The sequence below is a fragment of the Parus major genome, chromosome 14, assembly GCF_001522545.3.
Source record: "Parus major isolate Abel chromosome 14, Parus_major1.1, whole genome shotgun sequence".
In the NCBI taxonomy this organism is placed as follows: domain Eukaryota; kingdom Metazoa; phylum Chordata; class Aves; order Passeriformes; family Paridae; genus Parus; species Parus major.
The window spans coordinates 12,425,176-12,443,566 of record NC_031783.1 but is presented as its reverse complement, the minus strand read 5'-3'; the positions used below and the strand labels follow the sequence as shown (position 1 = coordinate 12,443,566).

Sequence of the window (18,391 nt, the reverse complement as noted above, 5' to 3'; positions counted from 1 at the left end):
GTGGGATGCAGTGGTTCTCTGCATTTTTGCAGCTCATTTTAGCTGCACATCCTTCACTCTTTTTGAAAGCAAAAGTTAAAGTGGCACATTGTACATCTGATGTCGGCTAAGAAGCGCAAATTTCCAGCAAGGTTCATGGCAGAAGTAGCATAGCTGCAGCACACATCCACTTTGCCTACAAAATTAGGTACTGCAGGCCAAATCCTCAGCTTGTACAAACTGACAAATTCCCACAGTGACACTGGACCACATTTGAATTATCAAGAGATGCTCCATCACAGCACAGTAACTGCTCTGTGAAGGTCAGACTCCCAAGCATCGGGAGATTGATCCTTGCCATGGATGTGTGACCATGCTCCTACAGTAGCTCATCCTGTAAGACAAGTGTACACATTCATGTAGCTGAATATTAAGAGCACAAAATCCATTAAGGCACTGGGTTAGGTGTATCTGAGATGAATTTTTTTGAAAGCAAGAGGGTCTGTATCTAAGAGGAGGCAGCCCTGCCAAGGTTGTTCTAATATATCAGATGCCTCTGCAATTTCTTGCTTTCTCTATATTGGACCTACTGTCGTTGTCAATTTATTGAGTGGAAACTGAGCTTGTTACTCTGCAGTTATTTTACACTGTAAAATTTAATGAGCTATTTAATTCCTAACATTACGAAAACATTTTGGATTGATAGAACCTGTCCTGTTTAAAAATCTTAATTCATCTCCTTCCACCTTCAGCTGCATGCAACCCTATCCCAGATTTTAATTTTAGGATTTCCAAACTGTTTTTCAAGCCAGTGTTACCAAAACCAACAGCATTATTTATTCTCCCATAGTTTCTTTGGTTCTGATTTGTTTTATATATTCAAGAGCTTCAGAAACCAGTGAATATTTGTAATGACATGCCACACTATTGTTGTTGGCATTTGTGCTCAGCTATCAGTGCTGTGATTGCACAACCTAAAACAAACAAATGCTCAAACAGAGCTTTATTTTCAATAAAGATTTTGGGCCCCAGTGGCTGCACTGCTATCAGATACCATGACCTGGTTTAGTGCCTGGGCTCTACCCCTTGGAAGGTGTAAAACATGGAACCAGGAGTTGTGCCAGTGAAGCACCACATGATCCTGGCCAAGGCACCTCTGGCCAGCTGTGTGGGATATTTACAACCCTCAGCACCAGCAAAACCAACTTCCCTAAGGCTCTGTATCTAAGAAATGAAAAAAGATATATTCAGGACACCTGCTTTTGAAGTGCTTTGAGAACATAAGCGATAAACAGAATTTTTCTTATAGTTCTGAAGACAGACCTAGAAGTGCTTTGACCTTTCTCTCCTGCTTTAAATATCTTTTATTTGCATTTTAACCCCATTTGACTGTGCATACAGGTTAATTCCAGATTCCCTGAAGTGCTTTCATACAGTTTGCTGCTAAGTCAGCACATCTTGTATATTCTAAATCGAGGAAGACACAGCCAAATTCTGAGCCCTGACTTGCTCTATACAAGAAATCAGATGTCAGTATCAAAGAAAACACATGATAAAAACCAAATGAGTCCTTACAGCCTAGATCACAGCTTTGTGTTATTTTGATCCCAGGTTCTGTGTGCCTCCCACAATCAGTTTCAAGTCAACCTTCTCTTAATACTGCCAGAGAAAATGCCAGATCCACACGTAACCTCTGATCTTTAGATGCTGAGCAAGAGCGCTGTAATCCTAAGTTTTTATAAAATGATTAATCTTAGTATTTACTACATTTCAAAAGAAGTGTTTGAAGAGCAGCGGAGAGGCGAAAGTGGAGGATGTGATATCTTTTTATTACGATACAGAACTGCTTTGTTTGGGTTGTGCTATCTCTAACTCCAGCACAAGCCCTCTTTAAAATACCTCTGGCAATCGCTTTCCAATTACTCCTTCCCAAAGAGCACCACTTCAATGGATGGGGATGACTTTGTTTAGCTCTCTCCCTGGCTAGTTCAAAGCAGAGTTATCTGAACCAGCAGACCAAACCCTGCCGTGCCTGCTCTTGCTTCCCACCAAGGAGCTACACAGGGCACAGACATGGACACATCAGGCATGCATAGGATTAAATCCCAAAACTTCTTTAACGAAGCAAAAATATAGGAGGAAAAAAAATATCAGCATTGAACCTTGCACAAATAGATTTATTAATAAATTTTCAAACCACAGGTCACCCACTTTGTTACTAACTTGCAACATAACTTTTCATTTCCCAGGTGCATGTAGGGTAGGTCTGGAAATAAGTTTTGGTGAAGTCAACAGCTAGAGAGCAGCTTTTCAACATCTGCCTTCACTGTTCTCCTGAGCTAACAGTAATTTACTGTTGCCTCAGAGTGACAGTTTCCTTCTGATATTTGAAGTCTCTGTGCTTGCCTGGGCAATTCAGCTCAACAATACAGCCCTGCTGTTCTAGGTCTGTGAGCAGGTTATGTCTACACAGCCTTGTACACACAATTTTGGAAGACAGCTTTGAAAACGTGCCATCAGAAGCTCAGGTAATTATTTTATTTCTCTCTGTGTAATCAGCTCTCTAATGTGACTTGTGCCCTTTCAGAATTATTTGGTGCTTGAAATGAAATTTCAGGTAACCACAGCTGTGAGAAAATGTGCCTCAGGCCAGAAGCAGATGGGGAAAAGGGAAGAATTAGGGGAAATGGGGTACTGGGGAGGAAGAAGAGGTGTGAGAGCATCTCAGCCAGAAAAGTCTCTATACAAGCTTCTTGTGCTGTCCATACTCAGGCAGAAATGGGGAGAGGTTGTTCTGTTTGCTTTGAATAAAAAACCTGAAGGTTTGTGCATGAAAGCAAGGTAGTGAATATAAAGAAAGAAATAACCCTTCAAATGTCTGTATGCCTTTTTGCCGGCCATGCATCTCCAGAACAGTTTTTTTTTTTAAAATTTCATTTCAGATTTAATGGCCCAGCAAGCTAAAAAAACCCCACCCAACATCAAAACAGCAAAGTAAAAAATGAAAACCTGAACAGAAGGGCAGAAAGTGGTGAATTTCCTGGGTTTTCTGCAGAAGTGGTGCTTGGACTCACCCGACTCCCGCGTCCGACCTCTGACGGCCTCGCTCCAGGGCCCTGCCCCGATGGCGTTGAAGGCCTGGATCTGCAGCTCGTACTCCGTCCACTCCTGCAGCTCCTCCAGCGTGCACTCCCTCGCCAGGCGGTCACTGATCACCTTCAGCAGGGCTGGGGATGGCGGCTCCACACGCCACACCCTGACCCTGTACCCCACTGACTCGGGGTTCCCGTTGTACTGCGTGTCAGGGAGCGGCTGCAAAACACAACGCTCCCATCAGGACACACGGCCAGGGCTCTCCTGAACTCGTGTTCAGACAAAAATGATCAAGAGGTTGATTTTTCTGGTTTATGCTTTATGGTCTCTACATTTCTTTTGAGTTTTTACCTTAATTTTGAGTCAAGTAGGTTTGCTCACAAAGCCAAGCCCTTTGCTGTGGGTGTATCAACAGAGATGATATGAATACAATATATTTCAGAGCTTTGTGATTAATTATGGAAATGAATGATAAATTGCTGAAGCATGTGACAAATTCACTTATCGTACATTTTCTACGTTTTTTTACTGACTCTCTGCCTACTCATTTATCAGCAGAGATTCATTCTAGTATTCTAACTCCCCAAGCAATTTCAGAGATTAAAATATGAAATAATTAGCCTACTTCATGAAGTTTGGAGTTTTTCTGCTGCAAAACTAACTACACGATGCCACGGATGGCTGAGATTCAGTTCTGATTCACTGGGAAAGCTGGATAACATTAACATTTCACAGCTTAGAAGACTCTACCCCGCAGGCATGCAGGGCTAGAAACGTGACCCTCATTCTGCAGGGAGGGAGGAATCCCCAGCTCTCAGGGGAAAACAGATTCACCTGCAGGTCTTGAAATAAAAGAGATTAAACACTTTCAAATATTGATGTTATTAAGCATGAAAAGCATTTATCAGGTCATTTTTAGCTGTGGCTGTTGCTTCTCCTGAACCCCGCAGTTTGACTCAAGGAAAACAGGCTTCCAGGAAGAACAATCTTAATGTTTTAATGGCTGTTAAAACAACCTGGAGTTAATTTTGGTGGAAGATACGTAGGTCTGGATACAGTACCAACGTGGGCATGATATCCACACAGAAAAGCCATGACAGAGTTGTGTGGGGCCTCTCAAAGGAACTGCAATGGCTCTTCTGTGGGTAGTGAGGTGACACCTTCAAGCTTCAGGCTTTGTTCTGGCAAGGTTCAGCTTTAAGTGCAGTGTCCTGTTGAGAAACTGGAATTATTCCTTTCCAACAGGAGAAAAAGCCTCTTGTTCCCAGCCTAATTTTGACTTCCAGCCATAATGAGTTTATGCATGGAAAAGCTAACATTTGGGCAAAAGGAAACCTGTGCTTCATCAACTTCACACCACAGTAACCCCGGTGGAAAATTCTGCCTAACAGGGGTGAAGAAAAACCATTCTGGAGCAGGTTAATTGCCAAGTAAATCCCAACGTGGCAACTCTGCAGGTAACTGAGATGGGCAAAGGGGCACAGCGATGTCAGCAATTGCCGCATCTTCGCAATTAATCATTTATCTCTGCATTTTAGCGCATAATTCCACACCGTTTCAGCTAAATCTAATCTTCCCACAGGAATGCCAGCCTCGCTGCTGCTGCACCACAGCCCAGGATGCTGCCCATGGCTGGGGTGCACTCTCTGGGGACCGTTTTGTACAGAGCAAACCACTGAGCCCTGGAAAGCGGCAAATTGGCTCCAGCGCCCCATTCCTGCCCCAGGTGTTGACCCAGACTGTGGTCCTGGAGCTCCTCAAAGCCAAGCTTTTACACACAGGCACATTCCCCTGATGAAGTGGCAGAAACAGTGGCAGTAGGCAATTTATTTGATTAATAAGGCACTTAAGGCAAGGCTCAGATTTCCGACTAGCCTGGAAAAGGAAACGATTTGGCTGTTACTCCTTCACGCCAAGCACAAGGAGGAGGAGGAGGAGGAGGAGGCACTTTGGGAGTATCCTGACCCCGGGGGAGCAGCCCCATCCCCATCCCTGGTCCCTGGAGCTGCTCACCACCCATCGTAGCCACAGGCTGGTCTCGCTGGCCGTGCGCACGGTGACGCTGCCGGGGGCCACGTCCGGCGGGGCTTGCAGGGTCTGGATGACCCGCGAGGGTTGGCTCAGAGGGCTGGGGCCCACCACGTTCACCTGCCTCATCCGGAACCTGGAGCAAGAGGGGAGAGAGGCAGACAGCACTGTCAGGGCTGGGGGAACTCTCCCTCGCTTCTCCAAGGCGGGAGGACAGCTGGAAAAATACGAATTAGCGGCTTTCAAAATGTTCCGCAAAGGTCGCCGCACGCAGATCCCCTTTGTATTCACTGCTGAATGCTTGATGGTAACTGCTTTCAGATCCTCTCAGGTATTTATAAAATGAAAATGAGATTAGCTTAGGGTCTATTAGAAACTTAGGTATTTGTGTGAGAAATTTATGTTAATTATACCAAGCCTGATGAGCTTATGCTGGCAGTAAGTGATTTTCTCTGGCGATGCTTATACAATACATTCAGAAAGGTATTAAAATATCAAACTCGGGATAGTCTCATTCCCTGTCAATATAAAAAATATACTGGTGATAACATTTCCCCTCAATTACTCGTTGAAAGAGGCTGATTTATCCCTGTGCTGCATTTTCAGCCTTCCTGCACAAGAAAGATTAAGTTATTTAATATGGATATGCATCTTTAAAAAATACCCTGTCTGCTTGAAACCATCTCTTCTACAATAGAAATCCTTATTGGGTCACAAAAGATTTAGAGAATTCTTTTTTTACATGGAGCATCACATAATTAAGATGTGCTGTATATTTCAGACACTCTCACCCTTGCAAGCAAGTGGAAGCACCCAGCACTTGCACATAAATATGTGACCTGCTCATATCAAAAACTTAATTTTTGGACCTAATGACTGAGCTTGGGAAAAGGATGAGGCAGTCAACACAGCACTGTTTATTTACCTGCTCTGATCTCCCTCCAAAGTGCACTGAAGGAAACACATTAAACAAATACTGTCCTGATTTCACTCTCAAACTCTGGCCCAAAATACAGGAAAGAAGAATGGCCTGTAAAGATGTGCTCTGATAATCAGCTCTCACCATGAATTTCCTCAGTGGGCAATGACTGAAGTGGATCAGGGGACAAAAAATCCATTTGGCAACAGCTTTCTAGGTTTCAAAAATTTGTATAAAATTACTCAACGCTGAAGCAAAATGGAAAAAGCTCCTATCACTGTGTGCAGGAGAGAAAAAAAATAGGCAAAATTCAAGGAGCTGTTTTGAAATAAAAAAAAACCAAAACAAAGGGGAACTGGATGTGTGAAAGATTCCAGCATAAGTGGGATCATTCCTGAATTTAATGAATACAAGAGACAAATGAGATGTAATAATAAACCAAAAATTTAGCAACTGGGAAAAAGCACTCAACCCAAATTTCTCATATTCTTCATTATTTTCTATCCCAAAGACATTTCTCCATGCACCTGTCTGGGTGTGCAAGTTTTCCTTATCCTTCACAGACAGTGAACCTTGAACTGTGGTACAACCTGCACTCTCCTGCTCACCCCTGCCTTTTCAGCTTTTAGGATCCCTCTTTATGAGGAGAGCAAAATCCTCTTAACCTGAAGATAATTTTCCTAAGCCTCTGCACTAGAAATCTCTGCTTAAGTTCAAAAAAAATTTTCAAAGACCTTTAAGTAAAACGTTTAGCTCTGGAAGATGAGGTTTAAAACACTTCAGTGGAGAGTTAGTGAGAAATTCAATATGTTCCTACATTTGTGACCAAGGGAGGAAAATTAACGTGCCAGCACTGAGTCAGTTGAAAATTGCATGAGCTCTCCTTGGTTGCACCTACTCCTGGCTTACACCAGCACATGGGTTAGTTAATAGCCCCTTCAGCCAGCACAAAATGGACAAGCTTCTAGAGGGTTGATTTAACACTTGTCACTGGATCTCCTTTCCACCTGCCTCTACATTAGCAAGCTGGATCATGAAAGTCTTTTTCATTAGGGTTGAGTACCTCAAATTCTCCAATCTTGTCTATTCCATGGCATAGCTTGGATTGGATTGATTTAAAAATCAATCTTGTTTAACTGGGGTGCACCCACAATGCAGAGTCACCTCAATCACTTTAGGCATTGCTTATATCTATTAAGCTTAACTTGGTAAATTCCTATAAACAAAGGTTTCATCTAACTGATGTTACCAAATTAAGTTAAATCAATAAAGCGATGTTTAAGCTGATGCAAATATGTAATTACAGGTTTGCACCAGTTTAACTACGATTGATTTGTCACTGGCTGATGTTCCACTGGTGCTCTCTTCAGGGAGGGAAGTCACAGGATAGCAGTTACTTGTAAAAGCATCTCACTGAACACTTGAATTTCCTTCTTAATGTTATCAACGGGATTTTATGTGAATTACAATTAACAATATCAGATTAGTAATTTTAACCCATGAAAACTGCAAAGCTTTTCCCTTTTGTTCAGATTCTAAAACCCAGCCAGATGTTTCTGATTAGGAAAGTTGTTCCATGCTGCTATTTACTCATTTTTTTTCCATGTTGTAGATAATTACCTGCTGTTCTTACCTGTAATGAGTGTAAGGAATGAGGTTTGGTACCTCCAGCATCTGAGCATCAGGTTCATTCTCCACCTCATGAAGAGTCACCCATTCCTCCTCATCACCCAGCACACCAACCTGTATAAGGCAAAGGCAATACAAGAAGGAATACAAAGTAGATGATATATATATATGTAAATATATATACAAATAAATATATATAACCTTTTATACAATGTGCATCATCACAGCAGTGGAAGCACAAATGCTCTTAAATGCAGTTTCCAGTTAATATTAGTTTTTATATGACTAGTTATTTGTAAAGAGAAAACCCAGCCAAGTCAGCCAAGTCTCCTTGTACCTGATGGGACTTCACTGGATCCTATGATAAGATCCATGCCAGAAAAAACACCATGAGAGCAATAATACCCTGTTCAATCTTCCTGCCACAATACAAAAGTATCAAGTAGTAATATAGGAGAATGAAAAATAGCCTTGATAATAACTCGCAGGAACTGATGCATACTAAGTAAGTCTCAATGGAGGCAAAATGCCATGGAAATGAAGACAGAGAAACAAGAACAAAGTCAAAGAACAAAAGTGTTTTAACCTCATCTGCTGCTTTGCACTTAGACCAGACTTTTCCATGAGCAACCCTTTGTATTAATTAATCACAACATGTTGCCCAACATGGGCCCCCAGCCATGGCAGTGTTAGAAGGGACTAAACACTGATGAGAATTGAGCATTGCTTTCTATGCAGCTTTCTGGAGATTAAATGAAGATGAATCAGGATTTAAAAGGAAGCCAGCAGGGAATGAGAGAGAGGCCAGAGCCTGACCTGGAAGATGCAGCATGTGTGGGCAGGGCTGTGCCTGAGATCCATGAGAGGAGTGTGGAGAAGAGAAGGGGCTGGGCTTCACTTTGGAGATTTGCAGGTGCTGAAACCCAGGGGAGCTCAGGTAAGCCCCCTGGAATAATTCCCCAGCACTGAGCACGTTCCTCTGGTGTTCCAGCCCTGCCAAAAAGGGTGTGTGTAGCCCAATTCCCTCGCCCTGGTATCCACAATCAGGAGGCACCAGAAGGTTCCTGGGCAGCTCTTCCCTTCAGCATCTATTCACAGACTCAACATCCACAAAGACACCTCACCCTTTTTAACCTACTGACACTGTCTACTCCCACAGGCTGCTGTGGCAGCACATTCCAGAACTCACAACCCACTGTGTAAAGAGTTATTTCCTTTAATCTTTTTTAAACAGATCCCTTGCAAGTTCTGTGTATGAGATCCAGCCACAGACGCTGTCAAACACTCGACAGGCACCACAGCCCAAAGTACCTCGCATACCCCGAGTACTTCAAATAGAAAATTAGGTTTCATTCACTCTTTTCTTTTTTTTTTTCCCCTTCAGGAGAAGCAGCCTGATTTATTTATAGATGTTTTAGTTCCTTGCTCACCCAGGACTTGATGTGCTGCATATTTATGTTTGTGCATGAAGAAATGACACAAAGAAAATTAGGCCAGAGAAATAAGTTCTGCATTGCGCTGTGGAAAGAAGCCTCTCTGATCTCCCCAGCAGAACACTGATTCCATGGAGGATGGGGCTGAACAGGTCTTGATGGGCCTTTCACACTTGTTGGGGAATCAAGGTCACTGCCACACACTAAACAACATCTAAAATAGACAGTAGTGAAAATTATGGACCTTTTAAAATTCCCAGTCCTAACCAAGCTCTGGAAATTGTAGCGAAGCTGAAGGGAAACAAGTTGAGACAGGTGTGGAGGGTAAAACAGAACATCCCTCAACTGAACCAGGAGAACAAAGAGTTGATAAAGAGATTTAGAAGAAAAAAAAACAAACAAAGAAAGGATGAGAGGGTTGATTTCAGTCAAGGAAACAGAGAACACATTTTATTAAATGAATTTTCTATTAATACTGTAGGAACTCTATAGTAAATGCTTATTTTTGCAAATCTTGCACTTCACAGAATCACCTCCAAATGCTGCAGTAATTGTATAGCAACAATCCACAGCTCTCTGGAGGCTGCAAATAATCTCCAGTGGTGACTTAGCTGTCTTTTTTGTATTCTAAGAGCAGTAAGAGCTTTTTAAAATATTTCTTGCCTAACAAAATAATGACAAAAAAAAAAGAAAAAGGCCCACAGGTTGCAATTGCTGTGCAGAACAGGTAGGTCGTTAATACACATTAAGGACCACATGGCCCAGCAGGGCTGACATTGACTCAGTGAGAGATTTTCTGCTGGGCTGCAAAGGTGGAAATATTAAGGATCTTTTTCTAGGCCCATGTTGCTCTGAAGAAGTTTCATTTATCTATTTTATATATATATATGTATTCTCAGAAACGAGCCTTAGAAGAAAACCTTCAGTGATGGACTTGATATTTTTAACTTCCCCAAAATTTATAGCACATTCCAAGTTTCAGGCTATGGAAGGAAAAGGGAATTATTTTTGCTGAAACACTGTGATGTCAGATCAGAGGAAAAGTATCAGTTTCAAGAATCAGAGTACAAAGGGATTCCCATGGGGCAGACAGAACCACGGGCAGTGGTTGGGATAAAAGAGTCCTTTGAGGGGCAGGAGAGCCCACTCTGAGCTGCTCTGCAGAACATCAAGTGAAGTTAAAGGTTTCTTTCTTGTAGCTGTTTTTTTGGGTAACAGTGTATGCACACTTCAGAGCAGGATGGTGTTTGTTGACAGATCACACGAGCTCGTGGGTGCTTTGTTTTGGGAGGCACATGAGGCACCAACTGCTTTTCTGTTACCATCAGCATAAAATCTCCTCGAGGAACACACTCTGCACCTTCCCAGTTCTCTGTGCCACGGGGCCACAGCCCCCAGGACTGACACAATGAAAACCCCTCTGTCCCCCTACACATCACAGAATGCTCCATAACCATCAGCCATCACTGCTCAGCACATATTCACTGCCATCCCTCAGCTGTTCCCAAGGCAATACAGCCAATAAAAGGGCATATTCCTTTATTTTTGCAGAAATGAGACAGTGTAAAACAATATTGGGGGTGATGTCAGAACCCTTTACTTCCCCATGTGTTAGTTTCTCCAGTTCTTAGAAGGAAAACATTACATATTTTATAAAATGAGTCAATATTTTCTGATGGAATGCACTGTGTGAGCGAAGTTGCAGAATTCTGCCTTGAAAAAGAAAACCCAAAACATTAAAATTTGGCATGAAAAGATAATGTGTGTAAGACAGCAACGCCTCCAAACCTTCAGTTACAAAGTACTAACTGCAGAAAAGGAAAACAAAATGTTTCTGTACATTACAGAGGTACCCTGTGTCCTACCATAGTTCAAGATGTGTCAGAGTTTTCGTTTTAGAGGTCCATAACTCACACATTTGAAATCGCTTTGGGAGAAATTCAGTTCAGGGCATGTCAGCCCGGGTACAATTTTTTTTCTCACTAAATCCTTACATCGATTCAGCCATTTTTGATTTAGAGATTGTCAAGGGCATAAAACTGTCAGAGTTTCAGACACTTTATTTACCAGCTCCAAAGTGAAAACGATACCCAGAGAATCACCTGGTGCAGTGGATGAATCCTATCTGGGTCACTGGCTTCACCCACAAAACCACACAAAGTCATGGGTAAAGCTGCAACTTCTTTCCCAACTCACAGCTTTAGAAGGCAGCACAGAGATAATACTTTAAAGGTTTTACCACTTTGAAACTCTGCTCCTGCTCACCATGACATTCATATAAAAATCTCTCTAAAAACAGCAGCAAGGCTTTAAGCAAAAAGTCTCTATTCCAGCCCATGCACTCATGGCTCCAGGAACTGTGTTAGCTCTTCAGGAACAGCTTTCAGCCCTTCTGCAGCTCTTGTGCTGCCTGCAAATAATGTTAATCACCAGGAAAACACACCTGACTGGGAAGAAGTTATCCAGATTCTGTCATCACCTGGAAGCTGTGGACTGAGCACCCACCAAGGCACAGCCAGGATGGGCTGAAAATGGGTGATTCTCAAGGTCCCTCCCAACACAAACCATCCCATCATCAATTTATACACATTTTTCCTGACAAAACCCCAGGAAAAATCCAACACAAGAAAAACAAGAAACTAGATTGCAACTGCCAGAGAGTGCAAACATGAAACTACATGAACACCAGCAGGGATTTGTAGTCATTCTTGGCTGAAAATTGCCAAAAAAAAAAAAAAAAAAGTCTGCAATATATGCTCTAACTGCATCTGAGAGGAGAGGATGGCTGGAAGGATTTACTGAAATTCTTTGTGGAGGAACATGTTACCTGTGAGTGTCAATGCCACAAGGCAGGGGGACCTCTGGTCCCTCTGAACAAGTGTCAGTGGAACTTTTATATTACATTTGAGCCTCTTCCCTTTAAATTATACTCTATGTAATAGAAAAAAAAAATGTTACAAAATATTGTTTAAACAGCATTGGTACATTTTTGTAGTTCTCTGTTAGGAAACCCAGTTTCCTCCAATCCTGAGTCTAGACAAAAAAGATGGAAAAGAAACAATCTAGTGATTTTTAAATATCCCTTCCAAAGTACAGAATGTACCTTCAGAAACACAGAAATGGGATTTTTAACGCTTGATATTTCAGTATGTACCAAGACTAAACTCTTAAAGACTTGATCTCCTCTCATGTTCATTGACATAACAGAGAATTAGTTCCACAGTGGCTCCCATGAATTTACACCCAGGCACAAAAAGCAGAAACCAAGGCCAGATGCACAAAATTTCACGTCAGCTGGAATTCCCAGCTGTGTTTCTCATCCAAATTGTTCATGAAGTATCAGACTTCAAAAATGGCTTTCAGCCAAACTGGAGCACTTGGAACATTTTCTAGATCTGCCCTCACCAAAGAAGCTTTCTGCCAAATAAAGGAACAAAGAAGAAAAACACGTTGGTGGCAGGTTGGTTGTATCTGTGAATACAAAACAGCTGAATTTCGCCTGTAAGGATTCAGACATTGAGACTGAAAGATAAATTCCCAGTAGAGATGGAGGAGAACAGTCAGAATTATCAGGGATGTCCAAAGCAAGGTGTTGCCCAGCTCACAGAGGGGGAGGGACACAAACGAAGTGCCCAAATCACAGTGGAGTGTTTTATAGCTGAATGTCATCCTGTCCCTTGGCAATACCACCAGCTTTAAAATCACAGCATGCAAAACCACCCCTTAAGTGGCTTTTAATTTAATGCCAAGGCATGGAACACTTAACACTGCTATTAGAAGCTGTACATGGGTCAGTGAATGAACGATCCAGGACACCCTCCCTCCATTTCAGTATTGTACAACCACAGCTCTTCAATCCAACACAGTGCTAAGGAACAATTATGGTTCTCCATGCTAAAATACAGATGTTGCAACATCAGCCTGCACCCCAGTATGGACAAATCCCAGCTGAGAACAGACCATATCAAAGGCAGAAATGGAGACTGGCAGCAAAAAACAATTTTGCAAAAGCTCTTTGAAAGGTGGGCAGGTCCAAGGCAGTTTGGATCCAAGTGGAGTCAGAGGCATTCCTGCCCTTCTCTCTGCTCCCAGTGCCATGTTCACACCCCCTCCCCTCACAATGACCTGATCACACACAGCCTGTGCAGAGTTGATCTGTCTGAAACTCATCTGTTCTTGGCTGGATCAAAGCTTGCAGCAGCTCCAGGTCTGATCCTGTGTCAGCACACACAGAAGGCAGGAGGAGGAAAAGCTTTGGTAAGTGGGATGGGGAGAGGGAACAGGAGCAGGACAATGAGAGCTCTGCTTTAGATTGGCTCAAAGTGCTGTGAAATTGCACTTTCAGAGAGAAAGAGTTTGAGAGGAGTTCTGGCAGAAAGGGGCTGTGAACAAAGGATTATACGCAGCTGTCATCCTGGAAACAGGATTTGCTATATCCTTGAGAACTCACCAATTTCACTGCATACCTGAACTGATTTTCATTAATCAGGTGAGCAAAAGTTTTTATTTTTTCCTGAAATCCACTAGGAGCAACATTTCTTGTTGTGCTGAAGCTGAGCAGTGAGGTGTGACACAGCAGAAACCTGTAGGGTTGCTGTGGTTAAAAGGACTGCCCAGATTCCACAAGGATTTGGCTGTGCTCCTTCCCCAGAAGGGGCAAATAATTCCTGATCTATGAGAACCAAAACCCCCTGGACTTTTCTAGTGATGCCTGAGATGTTGGTGAGGGTTTGTGAACAAGAAAGACCCTCCCTGCACACCAAGGACTGTTCAAACCACTGTTGGTACCCAGGGCTCTTCAAAGATGCAGCTGAACTTCATGGTAATTATCACTACAGTTTTAAAGCATTCAAATTTGCTTCACTTCAGTAGCATTCTGCAACTCACTGCATTAACAAATTCCTAGTTATATCAATGTAGTGTTCCGGCAGGAAAATGCTCCTCAGAATGTGCTAAGCCACCATATTATTGGATTTTGATGTTTAATTCTGTAATATGCCATAATGTGTATATAAATGGCACAAAATGTACCAACTTGCTCACAACAATCTCATTACCAAGTGAAGTGATTGTATCAACATGTCTAAGTGGTGACGGTGATTTAAGAAGTCCAACATTTGGTCTTAAAAACAGATTACAGTATTTATAAAGACCTGTGGGTGGAAAGGAAGAAGCAAAGCTCATCTGTCAGGAGAACAAATGAGGAATATATAACTCCTCCAAGGCATAATGACAGCAGAAAGAGGGATATTGTTTAAAGCTGATGGAGAAAAGAATTCATCCTATTCATATCTACAGGCCTGGATAGAAAACCTTGGTATATTCCATGACAAGATAGAAAAATACATTCAATCTCATGAATAATGGTGTCTTTACTGTTCAGTACAATTCTTCCTTCTTTCTGAATCTATGAGATAAGAATTCCAAACTTTTGAAAAGACACCTCTCAGAACCTAAACACAGATTTCAAATTCTTTTCGAAACAGATGGATGGACTAAAGCTCTGCTGTGTGTGCTGTTTATGGTGCACCTGGTGTTCTTCTGAACATAACAAAACTCTTTGTGAACTATTTAAAGGATAATATGTATACATATAAATATATCACATTTTTCTGTTGTTCTGAACAGAAGTCCCACCTTCTCTCCCTGGCTGACACAGACATTTCTGAACCTTCCCAAAACCCCTTGGGCAGCCACTCCAGGCCATTTGTAGAGCAGCTCTCATCCAAAGTTAAACAAAAACTGAAATCCCAACAGGAATTCGTTAGGCTCTTCTTAACCCCCCCAGAAACTTCATTAAGATAATTTTGTCAGGGACATACCTGGCCTTCCACTATCCACTTGGAGATGGAGGTTTTGCCATCGTATCCTGGGCGGAATTGAAGTGTGGCAGAGCGAGGGCTGATGTTGGAAATCACCAGGTTGGTTGGAGCACCTGGAAGTTCTGGAGAAACAGAAAAGCAAGTGAGAGGTAGAAACACACTTTTGTCTAGGAGCCAGTAACACAAGCTGACATTCAGTTTCAACATAAAAAAACACAAGGAAATTGGCTCTATTTGCCCCAGTTGTGGTTATTTTTCTTTTCTTTTTTTGGCAGAGTTTTACACACAGCATTACTATTTCTGCTCTCTGAGCATGCATCACATTCTTACAGAAGGAATGAGAAAAGAAAGAGCCCATCTACAGAATTACAGGCACTACTTTAGAGAAACTTCCCAATGAACAAAGCCTGGTTTGGGGAAGGCACTTCCCAGCTCCAGGTCTGCCAAGCCACCTAATTCCACTGTTTGCCCAGAATGAAATAACAATAATTTTGATTTACTTCTTAGAGGATATATAACTACAACTGGAATAAAACTTAAAGTTTTGGATAGTGTATTTAGTATTGACCTATAATATCTGGGTTTTCGAGGGCACTCCTAACACCTGATTAAAGTAGATTATTTTATTTTTCAATTCCTGTAGCAAATAAAGGGTGACCTCCTACAAAGAAAAAACTGAAGCCCAAATCAGATCTCTGTCTCCCATCAGTCAAAATTACAGTGGCATTTACATTTTTAATATCATCTGAATTAACAACAAAAGCCAGTCCAGGAAAGAGATTAAATATAGAGTGTTTAAAATAAATTCCCAATAGTTACCTGCACTTATTATAAGTGGAAATAACTATTATAATCAGTAATTATGTAGTGGAAGGTGTCCGTGCCCATGGCAGGGGGTTAGAACGAAATTATCCTTCAGGTCCCTTCCAACCAAAACCATTCTGTAATTTTATGATAATTCTGCACTCTCTGAAACTGCAACAGGCCAAAAAGGGCAGGGTTTTGGCATTTATTTCAGGTATGCACAAAGACCCAGTATTTCTTGGTTCTTACTTCACATTTGTGGGAACCACGATCGATAAACTAACCCTGCCCAAGTGGGATAATGCTGTTATCTGGCAGGCATCCTGCCATCAGATATCATGGCATTGATCCAGTCTGCAGCTTGTCACAATTACCTAGGATTAGGGAAAAGAAGGGCAAACATACTTTAGGACACACAGAAAAGTTAAATAATCCTGGAGAAGGGAAAAATTGGATTCCCTCAGTGATGAGTAATAACTGCTCCACTTTGGAAAATTCTACTTCTGTAACCTCTGTATTAAGTGAAACTGCTTATTTGAGGTATGAATTGGATGTTTAGTTTGTTTTTTACACTGGATGGGGAAGAGTGTAGAATTTTAAGGACAAAATACAAAAATGGTAAATGTACAGGTGCCCAAATGGTCACTCAGACAATGTGGGATAGAACTGCCTCCTGAAAAATATTTTTTCAGGCCACAACTTCACATTCTTGTAAATAAGATTTTAGGTTCACTCTACAAGTGAAACACTCATAGTTGACATAAGCTATATTACTTCCACATGGAAAATCTTTTTCCCTTTTATTATCACCCAAACTCTGTTTTTTCCCCCAAAGCAATACTTTGAATTGATTCAGGCTTCATTCTGATGTCACTTTATAAATGTCAAGAGATTCTGTATTGTATCCACTTTATTACTTTGTCCATTCCATTGTCATACCTCCAATTTTTTTTTTTTTGTATCTGTATTAAACACCCTCAACTTCCTGGAAATTTCAAACTGCAAAATGTCCTCACATTAACATTTCAGTCTGCTCCAAAAATTAAATCCAAATTACGCGGCAAAGAACGCCAGTGCTTTACAAATAAAATAATTTTTATTTCCACCGAACCGAAGCAACCCGTGACCTTTGGAAGTCAGAAACATGAAGAACCAGCACTTTCTGTTTTGTTTTGTTTCCTGCAGGCTGACCAACCTGGGGGCACTCCAGAAGAGATGGTGGAGGAGGTGACCCAGCCGCTGCCCTGGGCGGTCACGGCGGCCACCTCGATGGTGTAGGTGGTGAGGGAGGACAGCCCCGTGATCTTGTACTCCAGGGTGTTGTTGGACAGGCTGCGGGCCAGGCGGGACTCGTTCCTGCCATACACCTCCCAGGAGATCTGGTACCCTGCAAAACACATCACCCACAGCTCAGGGCTTCTCCAGTAACACAGAGAATTCCCCTGTCTGCCTTGTTCCTTATTCCTTGTGACCACCTTTTATAAACGGAAAAAAAACCCTCCTTGAAGTAAACACTGGATAAAGTACACAAGTATTTTTAAAATATTGTTATTTCTAATAAACAATTGATGCAGGTACCCCACAGAGCATTATCTCCCTGTCAGGTGGACATGGGGTCTCAACTGTCTTTTTTTTCTATGCTTGGTATGAAATGGCCTGGAAACCTGGAAATAACCTGACAGAAAGGTGGACTTTTGTTCTGTGAACTCTACCAAAAACACTGGAAAAAACACTGGAAAAAACACAACATCCACTGGAATAGCTAATTAAAAATCTCTGTGTGCTTAGTAGGGCTTTCTCCCTTTGCAGGCTGAAGTAACCTTCAGCGCTGCCTGTCTAGAAATACTTAGAAATCTGACAAGAACAATCAGGCAGGAACATTGTGGGAATCTTCTAGGAACTGAAAAACCTCTACTCCCCACCGCTTGTTCCTTGCAGAAATCCTTCAGCAGGGTGAATCATTATCCTTTCTTTCAAAACCATCTTGGAGCCAATGCATTGTCCAAAGCTGCACCTGCCCTGACCTCCATATTATTCTTCTATCATAACCAGGCTTTCCTTTTTATCTCTTTGATAAGCACTTGCCTTCCAAGAACTTTTGAAACTTTCCACTGTCTGATTTGCTCAATTTTACCTCCAAATCTGCTTGTCCTCCTCCTGCCCAGTCCCACTTTATTCTCATTTGAACCCATGTGAACCTCGCTGTGCCAGTCCCCGGAGAGCATGTCTGAAAAGTTTGCTTGATTGCTGCTTTCTTTGTGATTTGACTCAGAGGGTGAAAAAAAAAATACACATAGCTCTTGAATGCCTGTGAAATTGAAGTGAGTGAAAAGGACTAACAGAAAGGAATCCCACTGAGTGAACCATGCACAAGGCAAACTGGCTAGAGAAACTCCCTACTGGGTTCCTGTTCCCATCATCTAAGATGAGGAATTCAGACCAGTTGGAGAGCTTAAAGGTTTTTTTTAAATTCTTTAAAAATAAAAAGACATGATAAGCTGATTAGCATACATGAACTGACGTAGTAAAATCCCTCATGGTATTAATCAGCAAGAAAGCATCATCTCTTGAGCCAAAAGCACAGTGAGAGAAATACTTCTGTGAGAGTCTGAGAGGTGTGAGACGTTCTCCATCCTCTCTTGTGAGCTGCCATCACTGACAGGGATTCATCTTAACCTGATTTT

At 41.9% G+C, this 18,391-nt stretch overlaps 1 protein-coding gene across 2 annotated transcripts in view; it reads right to left on the bottom strand.

Moving 5' to 3' along the window:
- Positions 1-18,391, bottom strand: part of SDK1 (sidekick cell adhesion molecule 1) — a 380,447-nt gene that overhangs the window by 78,789 nt on the left and 283,267 nt on the right. For both annotated transcript variants that reach the window (XM_015643063.3, XM_015643064.3), the window contains exons 21-25: positions 16,903-17,094; positions 14,904-15,025; positions 7,653-7,762; positions 5,086-5,236; positions 3,054-3,291 (exon numbers count right to left, since the gene is read on the bottom strand). In XM_015643063.3, the coding sequence (XP_015498549.1) occupies positions 3,054-3,291; positions 5,086-5,236; positions 7,653-7,762; positions 14,904-15,025; positions 16,903-17,094 (813 nt within the window). The remainder of the gene's footprint in view (positions 1-3,053; positions 3,292-5,085; positions 5,237-7,652; positions 7,763-14,903; positions 15,026-16,902; positions 17,095-18,391) is intronic.